This window comes from Clupea harengus, chromosome 19 (assembly GCF_900700415.2).
Source record: "Clupea harengus chromosome 19, Ch_v2.0.2, whole genome shotgun sequence".
NCBI classification, from domain to species: Eukaryota; Metazoa; Chordata; class Actinopteri; order Clupeiformes; family Clupeidae; genus Clupea; species Clupea harengus.
The window spans coordinates 25793356-25813662 of record NC_045170.1 but is presented as its reverse complement, the minus strand read 5'-3'; the positions used below and the strand labels follow the sequence as shown (position 1 = coordinate 25813662).

General features: G+C 43.1%; 1 protein-coding gene across 1 annotated transcript; it reads left to right on the top strand.

Annotated features, from left to right (window-relative positions):
- Positions 1–2012: 2012 nt before the first annotated feature.
- LOC105907682 (class I histocompatibility antigen, F10 alpha chain-like) lies at positions 2013–8384 on the top strand (the record flags this gene model as incomplete). The annotated part of the gene is made up of 4 exons (XM_031585824.2): positions 2013–2325; positions 5915–6208; positions 6317–6664; positions 7155–8384. Coding segments are annotated over 4 exons (1104 nt in total), but the record flags the coding sequence as incomplete, so codon positions are not given.
- Positions 8385–20307: the final 11923 nt, after the last annotated feature.

Genomic DNA, 20307 nt, shown 5'->3' with positions numbered 1-20307 from the left:
TCTCCACATTTCAGCTCTCCAATGGCAGCCATGTTTGTTGAAAACGAATTCACCCCAAAAGCTCTTTGGTGACGTGGTTGATTACGTTACGGTTGATCATCTGTCCATCATCGTATAAAGCCCGCCCTGACAATTTGATTGGTCTATCTATCTCCTCACAGATTTTTGTGAGGAGATAGTTTCTCCCCAACGGAGCGACACCAGACCGAACTTCCCGACCTAAAATGTTGTGGGCGGGGCTAAGTTCGTCTGGTATCCAGGCTACAAATTAGCCAGAAACCATTGAGAAAAGTCTTGCTGCTCATAACGCATACTCAACTATTATTATTATTATTATTATTATTAACCTAGGCTATTTAGAATGATGCAGGTTTTTTGCTCTGAAAGTTGGCTATCATAAAAGTTTTTTCTATCATCGCGATCTAAATGTCATGTGTGTATAATAATATTCTGAATTAAAGTTCATGGTTGTGAAATAAATGCATTTATATGTTTATGATTGTATAATCAATTCATTGATGTGCATGGGCTATAGTGGTTCACGTTACTGTGCTCACAATATCGGAACAGTGGGCTGTCAGACTAATGAGTTTTGTGTTGTCGGGGTATAGCCTAGGGCTACCATAACTTTGGTATCTGGACAAATTAGCATATTTTCAGAATACAGAGTTTTCGGGATACTGGGCTTTCGGAACATTGACAAGGCACCAATCCTGGTTACCACAGGGTTTACAGATTTATCTAATTTGATTAGAGCAATTGACATGAGAAATTACATCTAGTCTTGAATTAGAGCTATTCAGCAAAGTAAGGATTGACCGATCAAGCAGTTGCCATAAACGTCCAAAAGCACAATAGCCAGGTAACTGTTGTAGCGAAAAACAGCTGTTTCCAAATCTTAGAGATAAGCTTAAATGCTAATTATTACTTGGGAGTCGCCGGGTCTCGGACCCCATTTGTTCACAGAGAACACAGGGGTTTCAGATCTCCAGCAATGATCAAAGACTCAAGATCTCTGCATGAGGCTGAGGAAAGCTCAGAGACATGTGGTCAGATTCAGAATACACATGAGAAGCTTTCCACTTCTCATGTTTTCCAAATAACAGTACAATTACCACTAAGAATATATTATATATATATTGAATTTTTGACTATGCAATATATTTAATAAACTAACTCTTAAATCCTAGTCCCTTCAGTATTTTTGTGTGTGTGTGTGTGTGGGTGACCCCCTCCTGATTGCTTGTTATTCCCCATTGGCCTGCAACTGTAAGCCTGTTTCTCTTGACCTTACATGACACCCACCCTTGCACATGGGCCTAATGCACTTGTTGCTGCAAACCTGCTCTATGTCCACCACAGCACTGTTTTATGATCATAATTCTCAACATAAGTAAAGACTGTGAGATAATGAACAGGCGAATCAGTGTGGTGTACATGGGAGAGCAAGAAGTGACATTTCGTGGGCATGATGAATCTGCTCTTAGTCTGAACAGGGGTCATTTCATTGAGCTTGTAAATGCCAGATAGTCATAGATCGTTTGGCCTCATTGAAAGATGTTTGTGAAAGAGATTGTTACGACTACCGTGTTATGAGGAGATAGTTCGCGGTGTTCAGTTTCTGTTGTACATAGGCCTACTTACAGTGTCTGAAGGCAGCTCATTTGTCCAATCATGTATCATTTTGATCCTCAATCCTACACAGCATGCTTTGCAAGACATTTGATACCTGGATTATATTGTTTTTAGTTTGGTCTTTGAAACACATTTTCTTTGTTTCATAGTAAGTGATGACTTGATTTGGACAATGAAACTGAAAATACTATATTAAACACCTAATTATCGTGGTGCAAAGTGATTACACACACGTTACTGTGAAATGTATCACCGTAGTATAAGTTAAGCACCGTATTACTAAACATTATGCACCTAAAGAAGAAAATGATGTGTTGTGACTCCTATATTAAATGTGTTCTTCACTACTGTATGCTGCTTTTCATTACTTATAAACTTTTTTCCTCGCTGTAGATTTGAAAGTTGAAAGTTTGGAAGACCGGCATTCTCTGCACTATGTGTACACGGCCCTGTCAAAGCCAGTCTCTGCACCTGGAATCTACGAATTTACTGCTATGGGCCTACTGGACAACAAGAAGATTGATTACTATAACAGCAGAGACAAAGTCAAGATTCCTGAACAGGACTGGATGAAAGAAAAACTTCCAGCGGAATACTGGAACCAAGGCACCCAGTCACGCAAAAGCAAAGAGCAGTGGTTCAAAGTCAATTTAAACATTCTGATGGAACGCATGAGACACAACAACTCAGGTGAGTCCCAACACATCCTGATAGCATAGTTGCGTCAGTAACAGACACACCTTCATTAGCCATGATTCCACTATCGGGCCAGTGCGAGCTAGGGCTGTCTAATAGCCTGTAGCCTCATGCAGAGAACGAAAACCTGCAGTATTGGCCTAAAACTTACCCATAGCATGCCACCTTGCAGTAAACGTCACCCATTTCACCAGTGAGCTCATTTCGTGGAATGTACACCAAATAACAGCTTCAAAATCATTTTGGTGGTACACTGACTTGTAATAAGGAGAATGGTGTCTGTGCCACTGCCACAGCGCGCATAGTTTTGCACTGGTATGTAATTTTGGGGAACAGTGGAATCCGACATACCTTATTGGTTTCACGGAAATTTGTAGTTTTTCCAGATGCCCAAAGAGGCTAGTGTGTTGGCGAAAACCAGCCACTCTCTTGCGATTCCACAACCAAGAGTCAAAAGGATCTGAAATGTATTGTAGTCAATAAGCCACAATAAGGAGATGGTCCATGGATTAGCTCGATCTCACTGTATGAATGACTGGTCAGTCTTTTTAAAGACTCCTACTCTCTTGTGTTTGGCTGTTCTCCAAAGCCAATTAGAACTAACCCCATCCTCTAACAATTTACTCAATCTTAACTTAACTGTTTGCCACCCAGGCCACACTGGACTCCCACACGGACATCAACGTCTATGCCTCATCTGTACTGGACTTTATCAACACCAACATCAACAGTGTCACCACCCTCAAACAAATCACCACTTTCCCTAATCAGAAGCCATGGTTGAACAGGGAGGTCCGCCTTTTGCTGAAGGCACGCGATATTGCTTTCAGATCAGGTGACACCCAGGCCTACAGTTCATCCAGGGCCGACCTGAAGAGGGGCATCAAAAAGGCCAAGCACAGCTACAAACTCAAGATTGAAGAGCACTTCAATAACAACTCTGACCCCCGACGCATGTGGCAAGGCATCCAGGCCATAACGGACTATAAACCCACCAACACCTCCCCCCAAACCGGCAAAGCATCACTCCCTGATGAGCTTAACAGCTTTTATGCACGATTCGATAGGGACAACCAGGAGGCGGCCATCAAGGCTGCACTCACTACAGACAACCAGCCCCTCACACTCTCCTCCACCGACGTGTGTGCTGCACTGAGCAGGACTAATGCACGAAAGGCTGCTGGCCCTGATGGCATCCCTGGACGGGTGCTCAGGGCCTGTGCTGGGCAGCTGACTGAGGTCTTGACTGACTTATTCAACCTGTCACTGGCCCAAGCAGCTGTCCCCACGTGCTTCAAGACCACCTCCATCGTGCCGGTGCCAAAGCACTCCAAAGCAGCGAGCCTTAATGACTTTCGCCCAGTTGCACTCACTTCAACCATCATGAAGTGCTTCGAGAGGCTGGTCCTGGCTCATCTTAAAACATGCCTACCACCCACACTGGACCCCCTCCAATTCGCCTACCGCCAGAACAGGAGCACGGAGGATGCCATCTCCACGGCACTACACTCCGCCCTTTCCCATCTGGACAACAGTAACACATATGCGAGACTGTTGTTCATAGACTTCAGCTCTGCATTTAACACCATAATCCCCTCCAAACTGATCACTAAACTCAGTGATCTAGGCATCAACACCTCCCTCAGAAACTGGATTCTGGACTTCCTAACCAACAGACCCCAGTCTGTCAGGTTAGACAACAACACCTCCTCAACCCTCATCCTGAACACTGGTGTCCCACAGGACTGCGTGCTGAGCCCTTTCCTCTACTCCCTCTTCACCCACGACTGCACAGCTGTACATGGTTCTAATACCATTGTAAAGTTTGCAGACGACACAACGGTGATTGGCCTCATCAGCAACAACGATGAGTCGGCCTACAGGGAGGAGGTTCAGCACCTGGCAGAGTGGTGTGCCAATAACAACCTGGCACTCAACACCAAGAAGACCAAGGAGCTCATTGTGGACTTCAGGAGGACCAAAGGTGGCGCACACACCCCGATCTGTATCAACGGGACGGAGGTGGAGCGTGTCGCCAGCTTTAAATTCCTGGGTGTCCACATCTCCGAGGACCTCTCTTGGACCCTCAACACCTCAACCATAGTCAAGAAGGCTCACCAGCGTCTCTTCTTCCTGAGGAGATTGAAGAAGGCCCATCTGTCTACTCAGATTCTGGTGAATTTCTACCGCTGCACCATTGAGAGCATCCTCACCAACTGCATCTCAGTCTGGTTTGGCAGCTGCTCTGTTTCGGACCGCAAAACACTCCAGAGGGTAGTGAAAACTGCCCAACGCATCACTGGCTCCCCACTCCCCACCATCGATGCTGTCCAGCGCAAGAGATGTCTGCGGAAGGCGCGCAGCATCGAGAAGGACAGCTCCCATCCCAACCACAGACTGTTTGCCCTCCTCCCCTCAGGGAGGCGCTACAGGGCCCTCCGTTCCCGGACCAGCAGGCTCAGGAACAGCTTCTTCCCTGCGGCTGTCACCCTGTTGAACTCTGCACCACGGTGATAGTTCCCCCTGGCTACCCCCTCACACTCCTTCCTGTATTCCCCTCTCTACCCTGGCTTGACTGCCACACACCTACCTCCAGCCACTGAACATTTGCACTAAATTGTTCATTGTATATATCTTTTTATGTTAAATTGTTGTCATCCATATTCATCGTACTTATATCTTATCATGTCTCCTACCTCATTTATAACTTTATAACCTCTACTGCCACCTTCACCTGTACTTCACCTGCACTTTACATATATCTATATCACATCTGCACTAATCACCTTTATTGCTGCTCATGTTCTTACTGCTCATACCACTTATATCTTATGTCATACTGTATATACCATATTTATCTATATTTATATTACCATTTGCACATACTCTGCACTCTTCTACTTTGCACTTCTGGTTTGATGCTAACTGCATTTCGTTGCCTCAGTACCTGTACTCTGTGCAATGACAATAAAGTTGAATCTAATCTAATCTAATCTAATCTTATCTCTCTCCCTCTCTTTGTGTGTGTGTTAGACACCACTCCCATTTTAATTAATGTTGTCTCCATCCGGGTATCTCCCTCTAAGTCAGTCAGCCTAATTGATGTGTACCTCGGTAGTTGTGCTACTTAAAATGTCTTAGCTTTTATGCCCCGTCAACCGAGTCAGAACGACACTTATCAAAAATGTTGGTTGTTCAGTCTCCCCTTCTTGATCAAGCTACCGTTGCACATTTTTATTAGCCCTAATATTAAGCAGAGGCCTGATTTTGCGTGCTGACCAGCTCCAACAATTATCCATTTTCTAATTATCAGTTGAGGTTATTTGTAGTGTGTTGATACTGACTAACTTCTTCTGGCACTGAACCTCGCTTACCTGACTCTGCTAACCCAGCATTTCACCTTGACACGCCTCAAGCACCAGTTAGCCCTGCTTGGCCCAAGGACAATCGTCGGGCCAAAAGCCCCTGGCTGCAAGCCCCAATGGGGACGCAACTGGCCTTGGCACACACCAGTTTGCCCGTGTTTGGCCCTATAATGGAAACACGGCTATTAATGCTGATTTTGACCTATTCTTTTCCTCAGATATTCATGTCCTTATGTGGAGACATGGCTGTGAAGTTATCACCAGGCCAGACGGGTCTCTCAAGTTTGAGAGGGGTGTGGACGAATACAGCTATGATGGCGAGGATTTCCTTTCCTTTGATGTGGATTCATGGCAGTGGGTGGCCCCTGTCCCTGAAGCTCTACCCACGAAACGAAAGTGGGACGGGGTGCCAACCCTAAACCAGTACACCAAGGGCTACCTGGAGACAGAGTGTGTGCGTTTGCTGGGTGATTTCAGAAGTTACAGGGACGAGAAGGAAAATCAAACAGGTTGTGTGTACTTACACTAGCGCCAGATCCATCCCTTTTGTTAAATTCAGTTTGCAGCAATTAATTATATTATGAATAATATTTATTCATTCTTTCTTTTTGGTTCATCAGATCCACCAAAGATTAATCTGTTTGCTAAAGATGGCCAATCTTCAGATACATTGAAGTTGACCTGTATGGCCACAGGCCTCTACTCAAAAAACACTGAGATTAGCATCCTGAAGTCTGGCTGGTCTGTAGCGAAAGGTTACCCTCATGATTTCTTGCCCAATGATGATGGAACCTACCAGATCAGACTGAGTGTGGACGCAAAGAAATCAGAGATAGATGATTATGGATGTGAGGTGAATCACAGGGACCAGAAAACCACACTTGTAGCCCAATGGCCCAAAGGTGTAACCACATTGCCTGGTTATGCCTTTCAATTTACAACTGGAACCCCATGGAATGAAATTCCTGGTAGGTGTAAACCTATTAGACAGTAAAAACCTTTCTGTTTCTGATTCTGATTCTGAACTTTACAGATCAGAGTGTATTTGGACCACAAAGAAAACAGGATTTGCATTTTAAATGATCACTCTGTCATTTCAGTAGTTTATTTCATGAAACTAAACGCTAACAATCTCATGGCTCTGACAGCAAGGCAAGGCAATTTTATTTATATAGCGCATTTCATGCACATGTGCAACTCAATGTGCTTTTTGCAGCCTTCTAAATACCATAATCGTTTAACTTGTATAATAATAATAATGGTGCTGTTCTGAAAATGACCATTTTAATTGATTCTGGCAATCTTCCACTATTTCCAGAATGAAAATAATTGATTTCATCTTCAAATAAGGCCTGAGCATCAGTAATGATCTATTATTGAATAGATGACACTAACCTTGAAGCTACAAATACCCAAGCTTCTGAAGTGAACATAAAGCATTTTTGTTGCTCTTTGCAGATGGAATATTATCTACTAAAACTCCCTCCTCGACTGGACTGTGTGTGCCATATGTGAGGTTGGCGCTGGGACTGGTGGCGATGCTGGTGGCAATCTTGGGGGTCATTTGGGTGAAGAAGCAGATTCATAATGAGATAGTGACAAATTAAAATCTAATATTAATGATTACTGTATAGTTTGATTTGTATTTAAACAGTTCACTGATTAAATCCTTTGCTTGTGATCTTCATGACCATATCAATGAATATTTGGTTTGGTGTGTGATTAGATACACTGATCACACTGCACTCACATAGCATCTTCTGTGCACTCTTTGTACACTCTATCTTCTGTGAGTCTTCTGTTAAGGGGGGTCTCATACTCAATCGCCCAGGTTCCGGTATGTATTGAGTGTTATGTACACAAATCTAAAACGTGAGCAAGAAGGAGAAGTAAAGTACTACATCATAATTTGGCATAATATATCCATTAGTGGAACGGTTATTGGACTCTTCTTGCTCTTAAAAGCAAATCTTACAAATAGGTCAGATTATAAAATAGCACCTGTTACAAACCAAAAATCTTGTTGTGGTGTTTTGAATCAAAGTTGGGGAGTTGGTTACATGTAACGACATTACAAAATCAATGTATTTGTAATGCGTTCCAGTTACTGAGAAAAAAATTATTTAGGTTACAAAGGTGTTACATCTGAACACATTCTTTTCGGTAAAACGCTTTAACGCTTATATGTAGAATATAACATTCATTCTACAATATATATTATTCAATATAACAAGATGCAAAGCATCTTTTTCACCATCTAGACAGGCTCCATTCATTTGGCAGTATGAGCTCAAATTTGAGTGTTGTTTTTGATTGGTTCTCCTGTTTGAATTGGCACCACCTCTCATCTGCCAATCAAAAATCAAATTAAAATAGTTACATTACAGGGTATCTAGTAATCTGCAGTTTGAAACTACTGTTTTTACAAGTTAATGTATTTACCTGCAGGTGAAAATATGGACTAGAATGGACTTTATATTGACAGGCAAAAAAAAATATATATTTTAAGATGTTTAGGATGGGTAACAGACCTTCCCGGTTTCAATTTAAATTCCACTATTTTCTTTGAGCCTTGGGTTCACATATATAAAAATAGTTTCTCTGAAGAAAGAGGTCACTTGGTTTTGAGCTTTTAGCTTTCTTTTTATCACTTAGTTTTGATCTTTTAGCTCTTTTTATCTTTGTGTGTTTACTGTAAGAGATGTACATTTTATATTTTAAATGTTTATATTCTCTGGTCATATACATTTGTTTATTTTCTCTGGTCATATACATTTGTTTATTTTCTCTGGTCATATACATTTGTTTATATTCTCTGGTCATATACATTTGTTTATATTCTCTGGTCATATACATTTGTTTATTTTCTCTGGTCATATACATTTGTTTATTTTCTCTGGTCAAATACATTTGTTTATTTTCTCTGGTCATATACATTTGTTTGTTTTCTCTGGTTGTATGATTCCTCCAAAACCAGAAGTTAACTTTCTTGTTAAATACAGAAATGTATCATAAAGTTAATGGCAATAAAGAGATTAAAAAAAACTTTTATCTGAGGTGCTTTTTTTTGTTCTGTTCAAGTCAAGCCAGCTTTTATTGTCATTATATTGTTCCTTATCGCAGTTCACTGCGATATAACACAATGGTACATGACGTCAAGTCATGGCTACAAATCGAAGCATTTATCTATTCACGCCTGAAAGGCCGCGAGATCTGTCAGCGCGCGCTCCTGGCCCCGCCTTCCAGGAGCTCTATAATACCATTACGCGCCCTCAGATCTTCCTCGGAAAGAAACTGAGCAAAACAATCAATCCAAGGTAACACTGTACACGCCAACCTTGTTATATCTGGTTCCTGCTTAAGGAACCGAGGTTACGTAAGTAACCGAGACGTTCCTTATCGCAGTTCACTGCGATATAACACAATGGGACCCTATACATTCCCGCGTGATAATACAGTGGCAGCCAATTACACACACCAGCTCTACTGAAGCCTTTGCCCTCATAGAGGTTCATACGGCCGCTGGCGGTGAACATATTAACAGGGCAACCTTTGTCATAGGCGGCAAGGATCGCGATCCTGCGCCTGTAGGAAACCACCCTGGAGTGTTTCATATGCAACAAACATGTAGACACCGATGAACACACTCATCATATACATCGTTCTCAGGTCAGGGGATTCAGAGATCGCTCGCCTGCAGAACACCAAGAATTTACCAGGGCCACCTTTATCATAGGCGACAGGGATCCGTGATCCTGCGCCCGTAAGAAAACCCTGGGATGTTTCATGTGCAACATAACATGTAGACACTAATGAACACACTTATCATATCTATCGTTCTCAGGCCAAGGGATTCAGAGATCACCAGCCTTAAAGAACTCAAGTTGTAGGATGATGATCTTCAGTTTCATAGTTTGTCACGGCCAACTCTTCACCTAGTCAAAGGTATCTGTCTTCGACCCACAGGGTGGCTGACAACTCAATATAAGCAATGTCTCTGATTCGAGTGATCGCTGAATCAGAAGTGGCCTGGACTAGACTTGCACTACAGGCAAACATGATTCATTAACCAAATATACAAATCCTAATACATGTCTCCATAAGGGGTTATCACTGGTATAACTAAACCTGATATTTAAGAAATTACTTTCTGAATCAGAACACTCAAAATATTTCTTATTTTATGTATGTGTGGTTCTGTTCAGCGGTATGTTGTGATCACTTTTGCTGGTATAATGGTGGTAACATAGTAACTTGATTTACTGGACATAGAGGCAACAAACTCAGTCTAATGTCACCTTAAACCAGTCTGAGAAAAAGGGCTTCAACCATAGCTGTAGACATTGGCTGCACAGACATTTTGTAGATCATTGCTACCTGACAGACCAACCTGTGTCTGAACAAGCATCATCAGCTGCATTGGTGCATGCACCGGTCAGTTTGTCTTCTTTGCATCTAACCATTGTAGTTTCATCATAAAACAAGCCATTCATTAAACCTAGTCACAGAATCTGAGAACCATCATGTGACCTAGGTCACTTCTGGCTCCATCTCTTACTAATCCCTGGTCCTCCTACATATGGAGAACTATGTAATGGGGACCATGTGACCAATGTCTACTCTTACAGTAACACATCTGTTTAAAAGAAGGTTCTTGGGTAACGTCATACTGTAGACATGTGTAACTACTAAACTAGAGCTACGATGGAAACAGAACTTCGTGGCGTACAGGGATTAAGTTTAAATTCACTTACATCTAATTGAAGAAACTTGCAATAATGACGAACATAGTGATTGATATGATGCATTTATTTTGCTTCAGCATCATACAAATATGACCAAATAATATACTCTGAACCAAATAAATACTAAAACAAACATGCTTTCCTTTCCTTCTCTCCTCTACAGATGGTTTATACATACTAAAACAAACAAAGTGTGCTTTCCTTTCCTTCTCTCCTCTACAGGACCAAATACATACTAAAACAAACAAAGTGTGCTTTCCTTTCCTTCTCTCCTCTACAGGTGGTTTGTCAGCTGGTGCTGGGGTTCCTTGGAAAAAGTGTTCGTGTTGTCATCCCTTCATGTGTGGTGCTGTGCATAAGAAGGGAATTTTCTAATGCTGCAGGGCTGTATCTCGGGTTCAGATATATCCTGTGAAGTGAGAACATTTATTTTGTATTTATTTGCACCTTTGCTTTGTTTCTTTGAACATTTTAAGTATTGTTTGAAATAAATATTTGTTTGTAAAACTCACAAAATGTTGGCTACGTCTTTACTGGTTTCACTGTGTATCCTCCTTTTTGGCTTTTGGAAAGAGAAGCTTATACACAAGTTTCCCTTTGAATGTTATTTGTGGACGGTCAGCATTCTCATTGAAGAGCGTGGCTGCAAGGTACAACATAAACCACAAGACAGACAACCACAGAAACTGTTCATGTTGCCACTGTGAATAAGTCACATGTGTATCTGCACACCAATAGAAAAGTAAGTAAACGGTCAAAATGAAATGATAGCTATACCATGAGCTCAGTAAACTGTGCTATAGCACCCTTCTAAATACACTATTACCTGTGTTGATACAAGTGCCTTTCAGTTAAAACAGCCCGTAAGTGATTTGCATTTTGATGATCACCTATTGAAATTGTCATTTTGATATTAACAGTTAGACTTGATGTCTCCTGGCCATTGTTCATGATTGACACTTTCACAAACCAAAACCACTTACCCACAGGGGTGCTGCAAATGAAAGGCTGACCCGGTCTGAAGAACAAACAGTGAGGGCACAGTTGGTCTGAAGAACAAACAGTGAGGGCAGAGTTGGTCTGAAGAACCCACAGTTGGTCTGAAGAACAAACAGTGAGGGCACAGTTGGTCTGAAGAACCCACAGTGAGGGCACAGTTGGTCTGAAGAACCCACAGTGAGGGCAGAGTTGGTCTGAAGAACCCACAGTGAGGGCAGAGTTGGTCTGAAGAACCCACAGTTGGTCTGAAGAACCCACAGTGAGGGCAGAGTTGGTCTGAAGAACAAACAGCGAGGGCACAGTTGGTCTGAAGAACCCACAGTGAGGGCACAGTTGGTCTGAAGAACCCACAGTGAGGGCAGAGTTGGTCTGAAGAACCCACAGTGAGGGCAGAGTTGGTCTGAAGAACCCACAGTGAGGGCACACAGTGAGGGCAGAGTTGGTCTGAAGAACCCACAGTGAGGGCAGAGTTGGTCTGAAGAACCCACAGTGAGGGCACAGTTGGTCTGAAGAACCCACAGTTGGTCTGAAGAACCCACAGTGAGGGCAGAGTTGGTCTGAAGAACCCACAGTGAGGGCACAGTTGGTCTGAAGAACCCAGAGTGAGGGCAGAGTTGGTCTGAAGAACCCACAGTTGGTCTGAAGAACCCACAGTGAGGGCAGAGTTGGTCTGAAGAACCCACAGTGAGGGCACAGTTGGTCTGAAGAACCCACAGTGAGGGCACAGTTGGTCTGAAGAACCCACAGTGAGGGCAGAGTTGGTCTGAAGAACCCACAGTGAGGGCAGAGTTGGTCTGAAGAACCCACAGTGAGGGCAGAGTTGGTCTGAAGAACCCACAGTGAGGGCAGAGTTGGTCTGAAGAACCCACAGTTGGTCTGAAGAACCCACAGTGAGGGCAGAGTTGGTCTGAAGAACCCACAGTGAGGGCCAGTGGCGGCGCCAGAGATTTTTTTCTGCAGGTGCTATGGGGGAGCTCGGCGTTTTACCGAGGGTGCTATGAAATTAGGGTGATAGCATATGTGTCACATGGTTCTCTACTACAACACCTCCCCACCATATCGTCATATCTGTTTACATGTTTGCTCTCTGAAGCGTCTTTGTGGTCCATGAAAAGCGCCATACAAATCGATCGTATTATTATTATGATTAGGCTGCTTCCGACGGACGCGCACATAGCCGTGTTCCTCTGCGACGGTCACTGACAAAATTCCGCAATCCCAAATACTTCACTTACTTCAGTGGGGGTTAAAGTTGGCGCCAGATGGCCACCAGGTCACCACTACCATGTCTGACAAATTAAACTAAACATAAATAGTTCAATACATTCTAAACTAAAGAGGGCAAATTAGAATAGCAGATAGAATGAACTAAAACAGTCAAAGAGTCAGAAATGCTTTCAAAAAGTATATATTATGTCAGGTCACAATCAATAAAAACATAGAAGCTTATGTATACCTGGCTAGCACAGACAGACTGCTCGTCCTAGGCTAGAATCTCTGATTTTTTAAGGCGGATCCAGAAAAATCCCCAAAAGAGAACGCATTAATTAATGTTACACATCTAACAAGACCGTTCCACCTTAAATCTTAAACGGTGTAAAGATGCAGGCCCCTTTTAAAAGTGAATGAAACAAAACAGTAGGCACTCAAAAACACAATAATCAGAGCTAGATCATTGTATCATTGTACACTAAAACTCTTAAAGAACAGGCAAAAATGCAAACAAAACTATGCTGGAAAAGCCATAAGCAAAACCAAAATCCGGGCAGACCAGGTGTAGCATGGCTAGCACCCTCAGTAGAGGTGTAAGGTTAAACTCTTTGACCACGACGTTCCTCTTCTTCTAAATCAGATTCCGATACCCCTTGCATTTCTTCTTCTTCAACGTCACATGGTTATTCTACTCGTGGAATTTTGGGTATCAAAAACCGATCCATTATTGTGAATTTGTTGATACTACCGCTTGACTTTGGCTTTGACAGTGCACTAGCTCTCTTTCTCCTTCAATCGTCAGGAAACGTCAAAGTTCACGCATGCGACGTGTCTGTGTCGTGCTACGTGAACAATCTGTTATTATTTTCTTTTGTGATTGAAATATTATTATCACACAATACATTAAATTAAGAACGCAGAATTAAATTAAATAACAATAATAAATAAACCATTATTTTCTTGGGGGTGCTATGGGGGTGCTATGGCTAATCCAGGGGGGGCTATAGCACCCCCTAGCCCCCCCCTGGCGCCGCCCCTGGTGAGGGCACAGTTGGTCTGAAGAACAAACAGTGAGGGCACAGTTGGTCTGAAGAACCCACAGTTGGTCTGAAGAACCCACAGTGAGGGCAGAGTTGGTCTGAAGAACCCACAGTTGGTCTGAAGAACCCACAGTGAGGGCACAGTTGGTCTGAAGAACCCACAGTGAGGGCAGAGTTGGTCTGAAGAACCCACAGTGAGGGCAGAGTTGGTCTGAAGAACCCACAGTGAGGGCAGAGTTGGTCTGAAGAACCCACAGTGAGGGCACAGTTGGTCTGAAGAACCCACAGTGAGGGCACAGTTGGTCTGAAGAACCCACAGTGAAGGCACAGTTAGTCGACAGCTAAGAAGGTCCCTCCACTAAATGGTCAGACATTACAAACCCTAGTGCACACAGGACAAATCTCGAACAGGCTGGGAAGGCATTTTTCAAAAACTATGAACTTCCCAATACCCAATATGATGACGATGTGCCATTGCCAGTGAAAAAAAAAGAAACATCAACATTGAGCCCGTTAGTCATTCACACAAACTGAAAACAAAGGCCCCTCTTGGGTGAAAACAGTGCTTTATTGTTAAAGAAATGTAACATTGACACAAAAAATACAATAAGTAAGTATGTAGTGTTGTTTTGAGTACCCACTGCCTAGACTTATAATGTACTGCTGATAACATCTCCATGTCAGAGTCACATTAGAATGAAAACAGCACCTTCTGCACATTGATCAACCCATTCACACTTGCCATCTTCTGCATGCTAATAAGCCCATTCATACTATTTGACAACATAATCTCTCATACAAAGGGCAATTCACTTGGTCAAATTATTCCTATGACAGAGACTATGAATGAGCTCTAAATAATTTTAGAAGGACATCCATGCTAAACAAGCTTACAGTTACACAGACAACACAAGTCAGTCCTTACAACACAGCACACACGCACTTACAATAACTAACATCATCTTTGTTTCGGTGAGGTAAGGTCTCAATGTTTTCAAGAACAGTTGTGTTCCTTGGGATGACTCACTAGGGGCATCAGTTTGTTCGCGGGACATGACACGATGTACTCAGAAATACAAATGTGCAAAAAACTTCAGTTCTCAAACTTAACATATTTTAACACATTGACTAGATGTCTTGTCAAATGACAATGGTTTCACTTCAACCTTTGCTAGAAGGAGCCAGTTAGTAAGAGTGGATATCCCTAAGCAACTGAACTTGTTAGCTTCTGAGTTATGTCTTCTGATAATAAATGTTGCAGAGAAAAAAGTAACTTCCTTGCACTTTCGCAATCAGAAGACAAGAGGCTGAATGTGTTGATCTGAAATGTTATTGTAATCAGTAAGCCACAATAGGAGATGGTCCATGGGTGATCTCACCGTATGAATGACTGGTCAGTCTTTTTAAAGAAACTTAGTTCCTCCCACTTTCTTGTAATTGGCTGTTTCCTTATGGCCAAAACTAACTCTGTCCTTAAACTTTTACTCAATCAGAACTTGTTGCGTGTTTGGCACCACTCCCATTTCCTGGAATAATTGTGGCAAAGTCAATTTATCTTGTCTACAACCTGGTTGTCTGCCTCTCAGCAGTCAGCCTGTTTGGTATTGTTTATCAGCCATTTTGAGTGAGGCTGACAACGAGATTGACAAACATGCACATTATATTTTACATTTATATGACAACACAGGCTATTTCATTGAATGGGAAAATAAAAAGAATCTCTGTGTAAATGAACTAGGTTGTCATACTGTTTAGTTAGCTATGCTAGTTACTTGTAGTTTACTAATAGCTAATGTTACCTACACCAGCTACTTGCTTTCAATCTTGACAAACAACACAAAGTAAGCTAAAGTTGTTATCTAGGTCATTATGGAACTTCCAAGTTAAGATTAAATTGTCAAAAAGTAGATTAAAGCACACAACGTGTGGAGAAAAATATCATGGTTGTAATACAGTGGTGTGGTGAACATGGAGCAGTTTTTCAAGAACAAGTGTCATGTAAGGCCAGGCAGAGAGGCCTGTATGCAGAGATGAAGGTCAGGCCAAACCGAGAGGCCTGTTTTCTAAAACCATGACCACAGTTTCCACAGGTGCAAGCCTTCAGAGGCAGCCAAATATGAATTAAAAGGTTTATGCATGGGGGATGCAGAATTCATCAAAGACAGAGCCCTGACATCATAACCGAGAGGGGTGAAACTACTGTTAAGGACATAGCTGCTCATTAAAAGTCAGCATCTTGAAAGGTGCTTCGGCAATAAGTGAGCAGAATATAGGCAGGCTGAGCTTGGATAAAATGTATAGGTTTGAAAGAATATTCTGATTGGTTCAAACGTTGATACGTTTCGGGTTTTCAATTTGTTCAACTTGGATACGTTTTGGGTTTTCGATTGGAAAAGCATAGTGACGAAATAAACCAGTGCACTAACTTTTTTAATGGTTTATTTCAGTCAAAAAGACTGAGCTGCTCCATGGACCACCACTCCGATTTGAATGAAATTCTGCAAGATTGATAAAACTTCAGTTCATCGCATTCAGTTATCTGACTCTCATTGAAGTATCAACTCTAAGATTCTAGTTTTTATGCAAGGAAGGTTTATATGTTAGTCCAAGCAATGCTGTTCCAGCCATGGTATGAATCACCTTGCATTAACGTTTAAAATTCCTATTTTCTTTTGATCAATCGATTTCAGTAGAAAACTCAGCTGGCTCACATGAACGCAATATGTGTGAATGTTTAATTAACATCAAATTACTGCTCGATTGTTGAAGCTCATTTATTGCATTGAATGATTAGCATGCTATTCAAGCCACGGTTTGTGTGAGGGACCAAGGCAGTCACCCCACGTTTTGGGATGAGGGCTGACTGGAGTTGGTGGGGAAGTTAGCAAGAAACACAGTGCAGGAGATGGTTGCATTCTTATACAAAAATAGGGGGACTCTCTGGTATTGACCCCAAAAAATTCAACAATCATAAATCACAAACACACAGAGTTCTCACAAACACTAGGCAAGCTTTAGGAAACATTTGAAATAGGCAACATTCTAGGCACCAAAACACTAGGCAGATTCACTAGGCACAGATTCACTTCACCTCACACCAGGTAAGTCTTCCTTCTCATTGCTCTTTTCCAATCTTTCTTGCATCTAAGCAATGAGGCACCCTTTAAATAAGGCAGCCCATTGGGCTAAATTGGTCCAATTAGGTCCAATTGAAACCATCAATTGACACGGGGAGCCCAGACCCAACCATTGTACAGGGGGAGACCAAGGGCCTCATTTACTAACATTGCGACCGCAGCTTAATCTGCGCCTTTGCCAAACCGCAAATAACGCACCTATTTATCAAACAAGAACCCTCGTCGCGTCATCTGCGCCTAACACCGCCCATTAGTGTTATTTAGCGCTCCGCGAAAATAGGGAAGAAAGAGCCTGCATGTTCCACCGTGGATGATGAGCTAAAATTAGAATGAGAGCTTTTGGTTCACGAGGTTACAGCAAACTAACCCCGGTAAATATAGAAACTCATAAATATTTCTCCGTTTAGCCCTTCCGTCCACATTAAAAGTTGCGATCACTTTGAATTCAAGACTGTCTTTTATTGGTGAGCTGATTTGGGGAAATTAAACTTTTCAGCGAACATTGAGTTTCTGGGTTGCTATGGTTACCCCTCAGGGTGCCTGTGCAGCCTCATATTAACGAGTTTATGTTCACAAGAAAGTTCATATTCACACATATTAACATGAGTTAATCACACACAGGCAAACTGTTAAGATGGGTCTCTAAGCTAGAGATAGCTAGGATAGTTAATATCCAGGTTAACCGCTCCATAGCATCCTGTTAAATAGTCTGGTAGGAATACACGACACCCCTTACTTTAAAACGGCGTATACCAACACTGAAAACCATTCTTTTCAAAAACGCTGCCCTAGGCAGATACATTTGAAAACTGTAGTTGTAGTTTTGCCATGGCACTGGGGGTAGCTTGCGCTTGAGAGGCTATAACGTCAAAATAAACATGGAAGGTGAAATGAATATGCTGCTCTGTCTCTACAATTTACTTACCGGTAGTTTAGTTAGTGTACTTCGAGTACAAGTACTTTTCCTGAATAGATACGCGTTACTCCTACGCAGAAGGTGTGCACTGTACTCGGTGTGCTTGAACTATGAAATACCGTTTAAACCATACAATGAACGGCGATTCTGGGTAAGACGTGGCCGAACTTTTCCCGAACAGCTAGCTGGTGGGACAGTTTATAATTCTATTTGTTTGTATGCCTATATTAAATGATATATCAAATATAAACATTTTTCAAATTTCTCGCAGGCACATAGTTTTCATTTAGCAGTTGATATGTCATGCTAAAACACCTCGTTTCGTTACTAATACATAATTAGGCGCACTTTACGCATCTCCTCCCATCTCTTTTGCGACGAACACCCACTATCCCACACCCACTTCCTAGCAGCGGTAATCTGCGCTTTTACTCAGGTGCGCCTCCTTTGGAAATAGGGTTTTATGTCTTTACCCGCTATTTTACGCCTGAAATGGGCGCAATCCTGTTAGTAAATGAGGCCCCAAGTCTCTTGCAGGGTAACACGAATGAAAACTCCCTTTTTCGTGCCACGGTGAGAAGGGGGGATTTCACCTTAAGACTAGCTTGCTATCTAACGTGAACTATGTCTATAGCTGGCTGATATTAGAGCCACGTCTTCACGCTACCTGTTAAAAAAATGGATTGCTAAACTATTCCAGTAGCCTACATGACAGTTTTAGGGGTATAGAGGAGTCTGACGAGTGTTGAGTGTTAACTGTACATCACACAAAACAAAGATAAGACAGCAAATAGTCACTTTGGTTTCCATTATTTTGCTTTTCTTACCTTATTCTGTTGTAGGTCGTAGGTACCTGGCATCCAGACTTTATTGCATGGTATCTCAACTTGAACTGTCCACTTGCTTGTGAAATGGGTAACGTTTACTGCAGGGTGGCATGTTTCAGGCGGGTTTTAGGGCAATACTCTGGGGCTATCTGCCCGATAGTAGAAATGCTAATGTTTTTAGCCATGTCATGTACAAGACGACTGCTGAAAAAGCTCCAGGAGAACCTCGAGTGGGCCCGGATGAAGATAAAGCCAAGCAAATCAAGGAGCATATCAGTCGTCAAGGGCAAGCTGTCAGAGCAACGCTTCTTCATCGGCGAGGAACCCATACCAACTGTGTCAGAGAAGCCAGTGAAGAGCTTAGGGCGCTGGTACGATGCCAACCTCAAGGACAAAGATCAAGTGCACCAGCTTAGGCAGGACACAATCTGCGGCCTTGAGAGTATCGACAAGTCCCTGGCAGGTTAAAGCTCTGGTGCCTTCAATTCGGTCTTCTACCCCGGCTGATGTGGCCTCTTACCATCTATGAGTTCCTATCTCAAAGGTTGAAAAACTGGAGAGGTTGATCAGCTCGTTTGCCAGAAAGTGGCTGGGTCTTCCCAGGTGCTTCAGCAACATAGGGCTGTATGGAAGAGGCATTCTGGAGCTGCCTGTGTCCAGTCTTACAGAGGAATTCAAGTGCTCCAAAGTAAGGCTGGAAATGATACTAACAGAATCCCGTGACCTATGTGTAGCCCAAACAGCTCCTACTCTGGCGACCGGAAGGAAATGGACTGCAAGCGCAGCTACACAGCAGGCAAAGGCAGACCTAAGGCATCGTGACATCGTTGGCCTTGTGCAACAGGGGAGAGGAGGCTTTGGCCTCGGAGAGAGCAGACCATCTTGGCACAAGGCAGCTCCATCTCAGCGCAGAGGTCTGGTCGTTGAGGAGGTGCGCCGGCAAGAGCAGGCAACAAGGTGCGCAAAGGCTGTCTCCCAATCGAAACAGGGACAGTGGATGAGGTGGGAGGGAGATGAGAGAAGGAAGTTCTCTTGGAAGGAACTGTGGAGTATGGAAGCATTTCACACCAGCTTCATTTTACGAGCAACGCAGAATGTCTTGCCATCTCCCAGTAACCTTCAACAATGGTACGGAGAAGACCCAACGTGCCCACTCTGCCCGTCTCCAGCTAACCTTAAACACATCCTGGTTGGCTGCAAGACAGGCCTGACTCAAGGCCGTTACACCTGGCGGCACAACCAAGTGCTGAAGTGCCTTGCAGCTATGCTGGAGACCAGACGAACGACCATCAATGCCCTACCTCCATCATCCCGTCCTAGATCTGCAAGAGGTTTCGTCTGTGAAGGTGCAAAGCCAACCAAGACCCAGGCCAGTACAACATCAGACCCCGGTCAGCTGGGAGGAGCGCGAGACTGGAGGCTCGTGGTGGATCTGAGTCCAAGGCTCTACTTTCCACCAGAGATCTCCACTACGAACCTCAGACCAGATCTCGTGCTCTGGTCCTCCTCAACTAAGAAGGTGTACATCGTAGAGCTGACTGTGCCCTGGGAGGACGCTGTAGAGGAGGCCTACGAACGAAAGAGCCTTAAGTACGCTGAGCTGGCAGCTGATGCTGAGCAACGTGGCTGGAAGGCCAAAGTTTGCCCAGTGGAAGTCGGCTGCAGAGGCTTTGTGGGTAAGACAACTACCAGGCTGCTTAAGGATTTGGGAATTCGAGGCCAAACCCAACGCCAA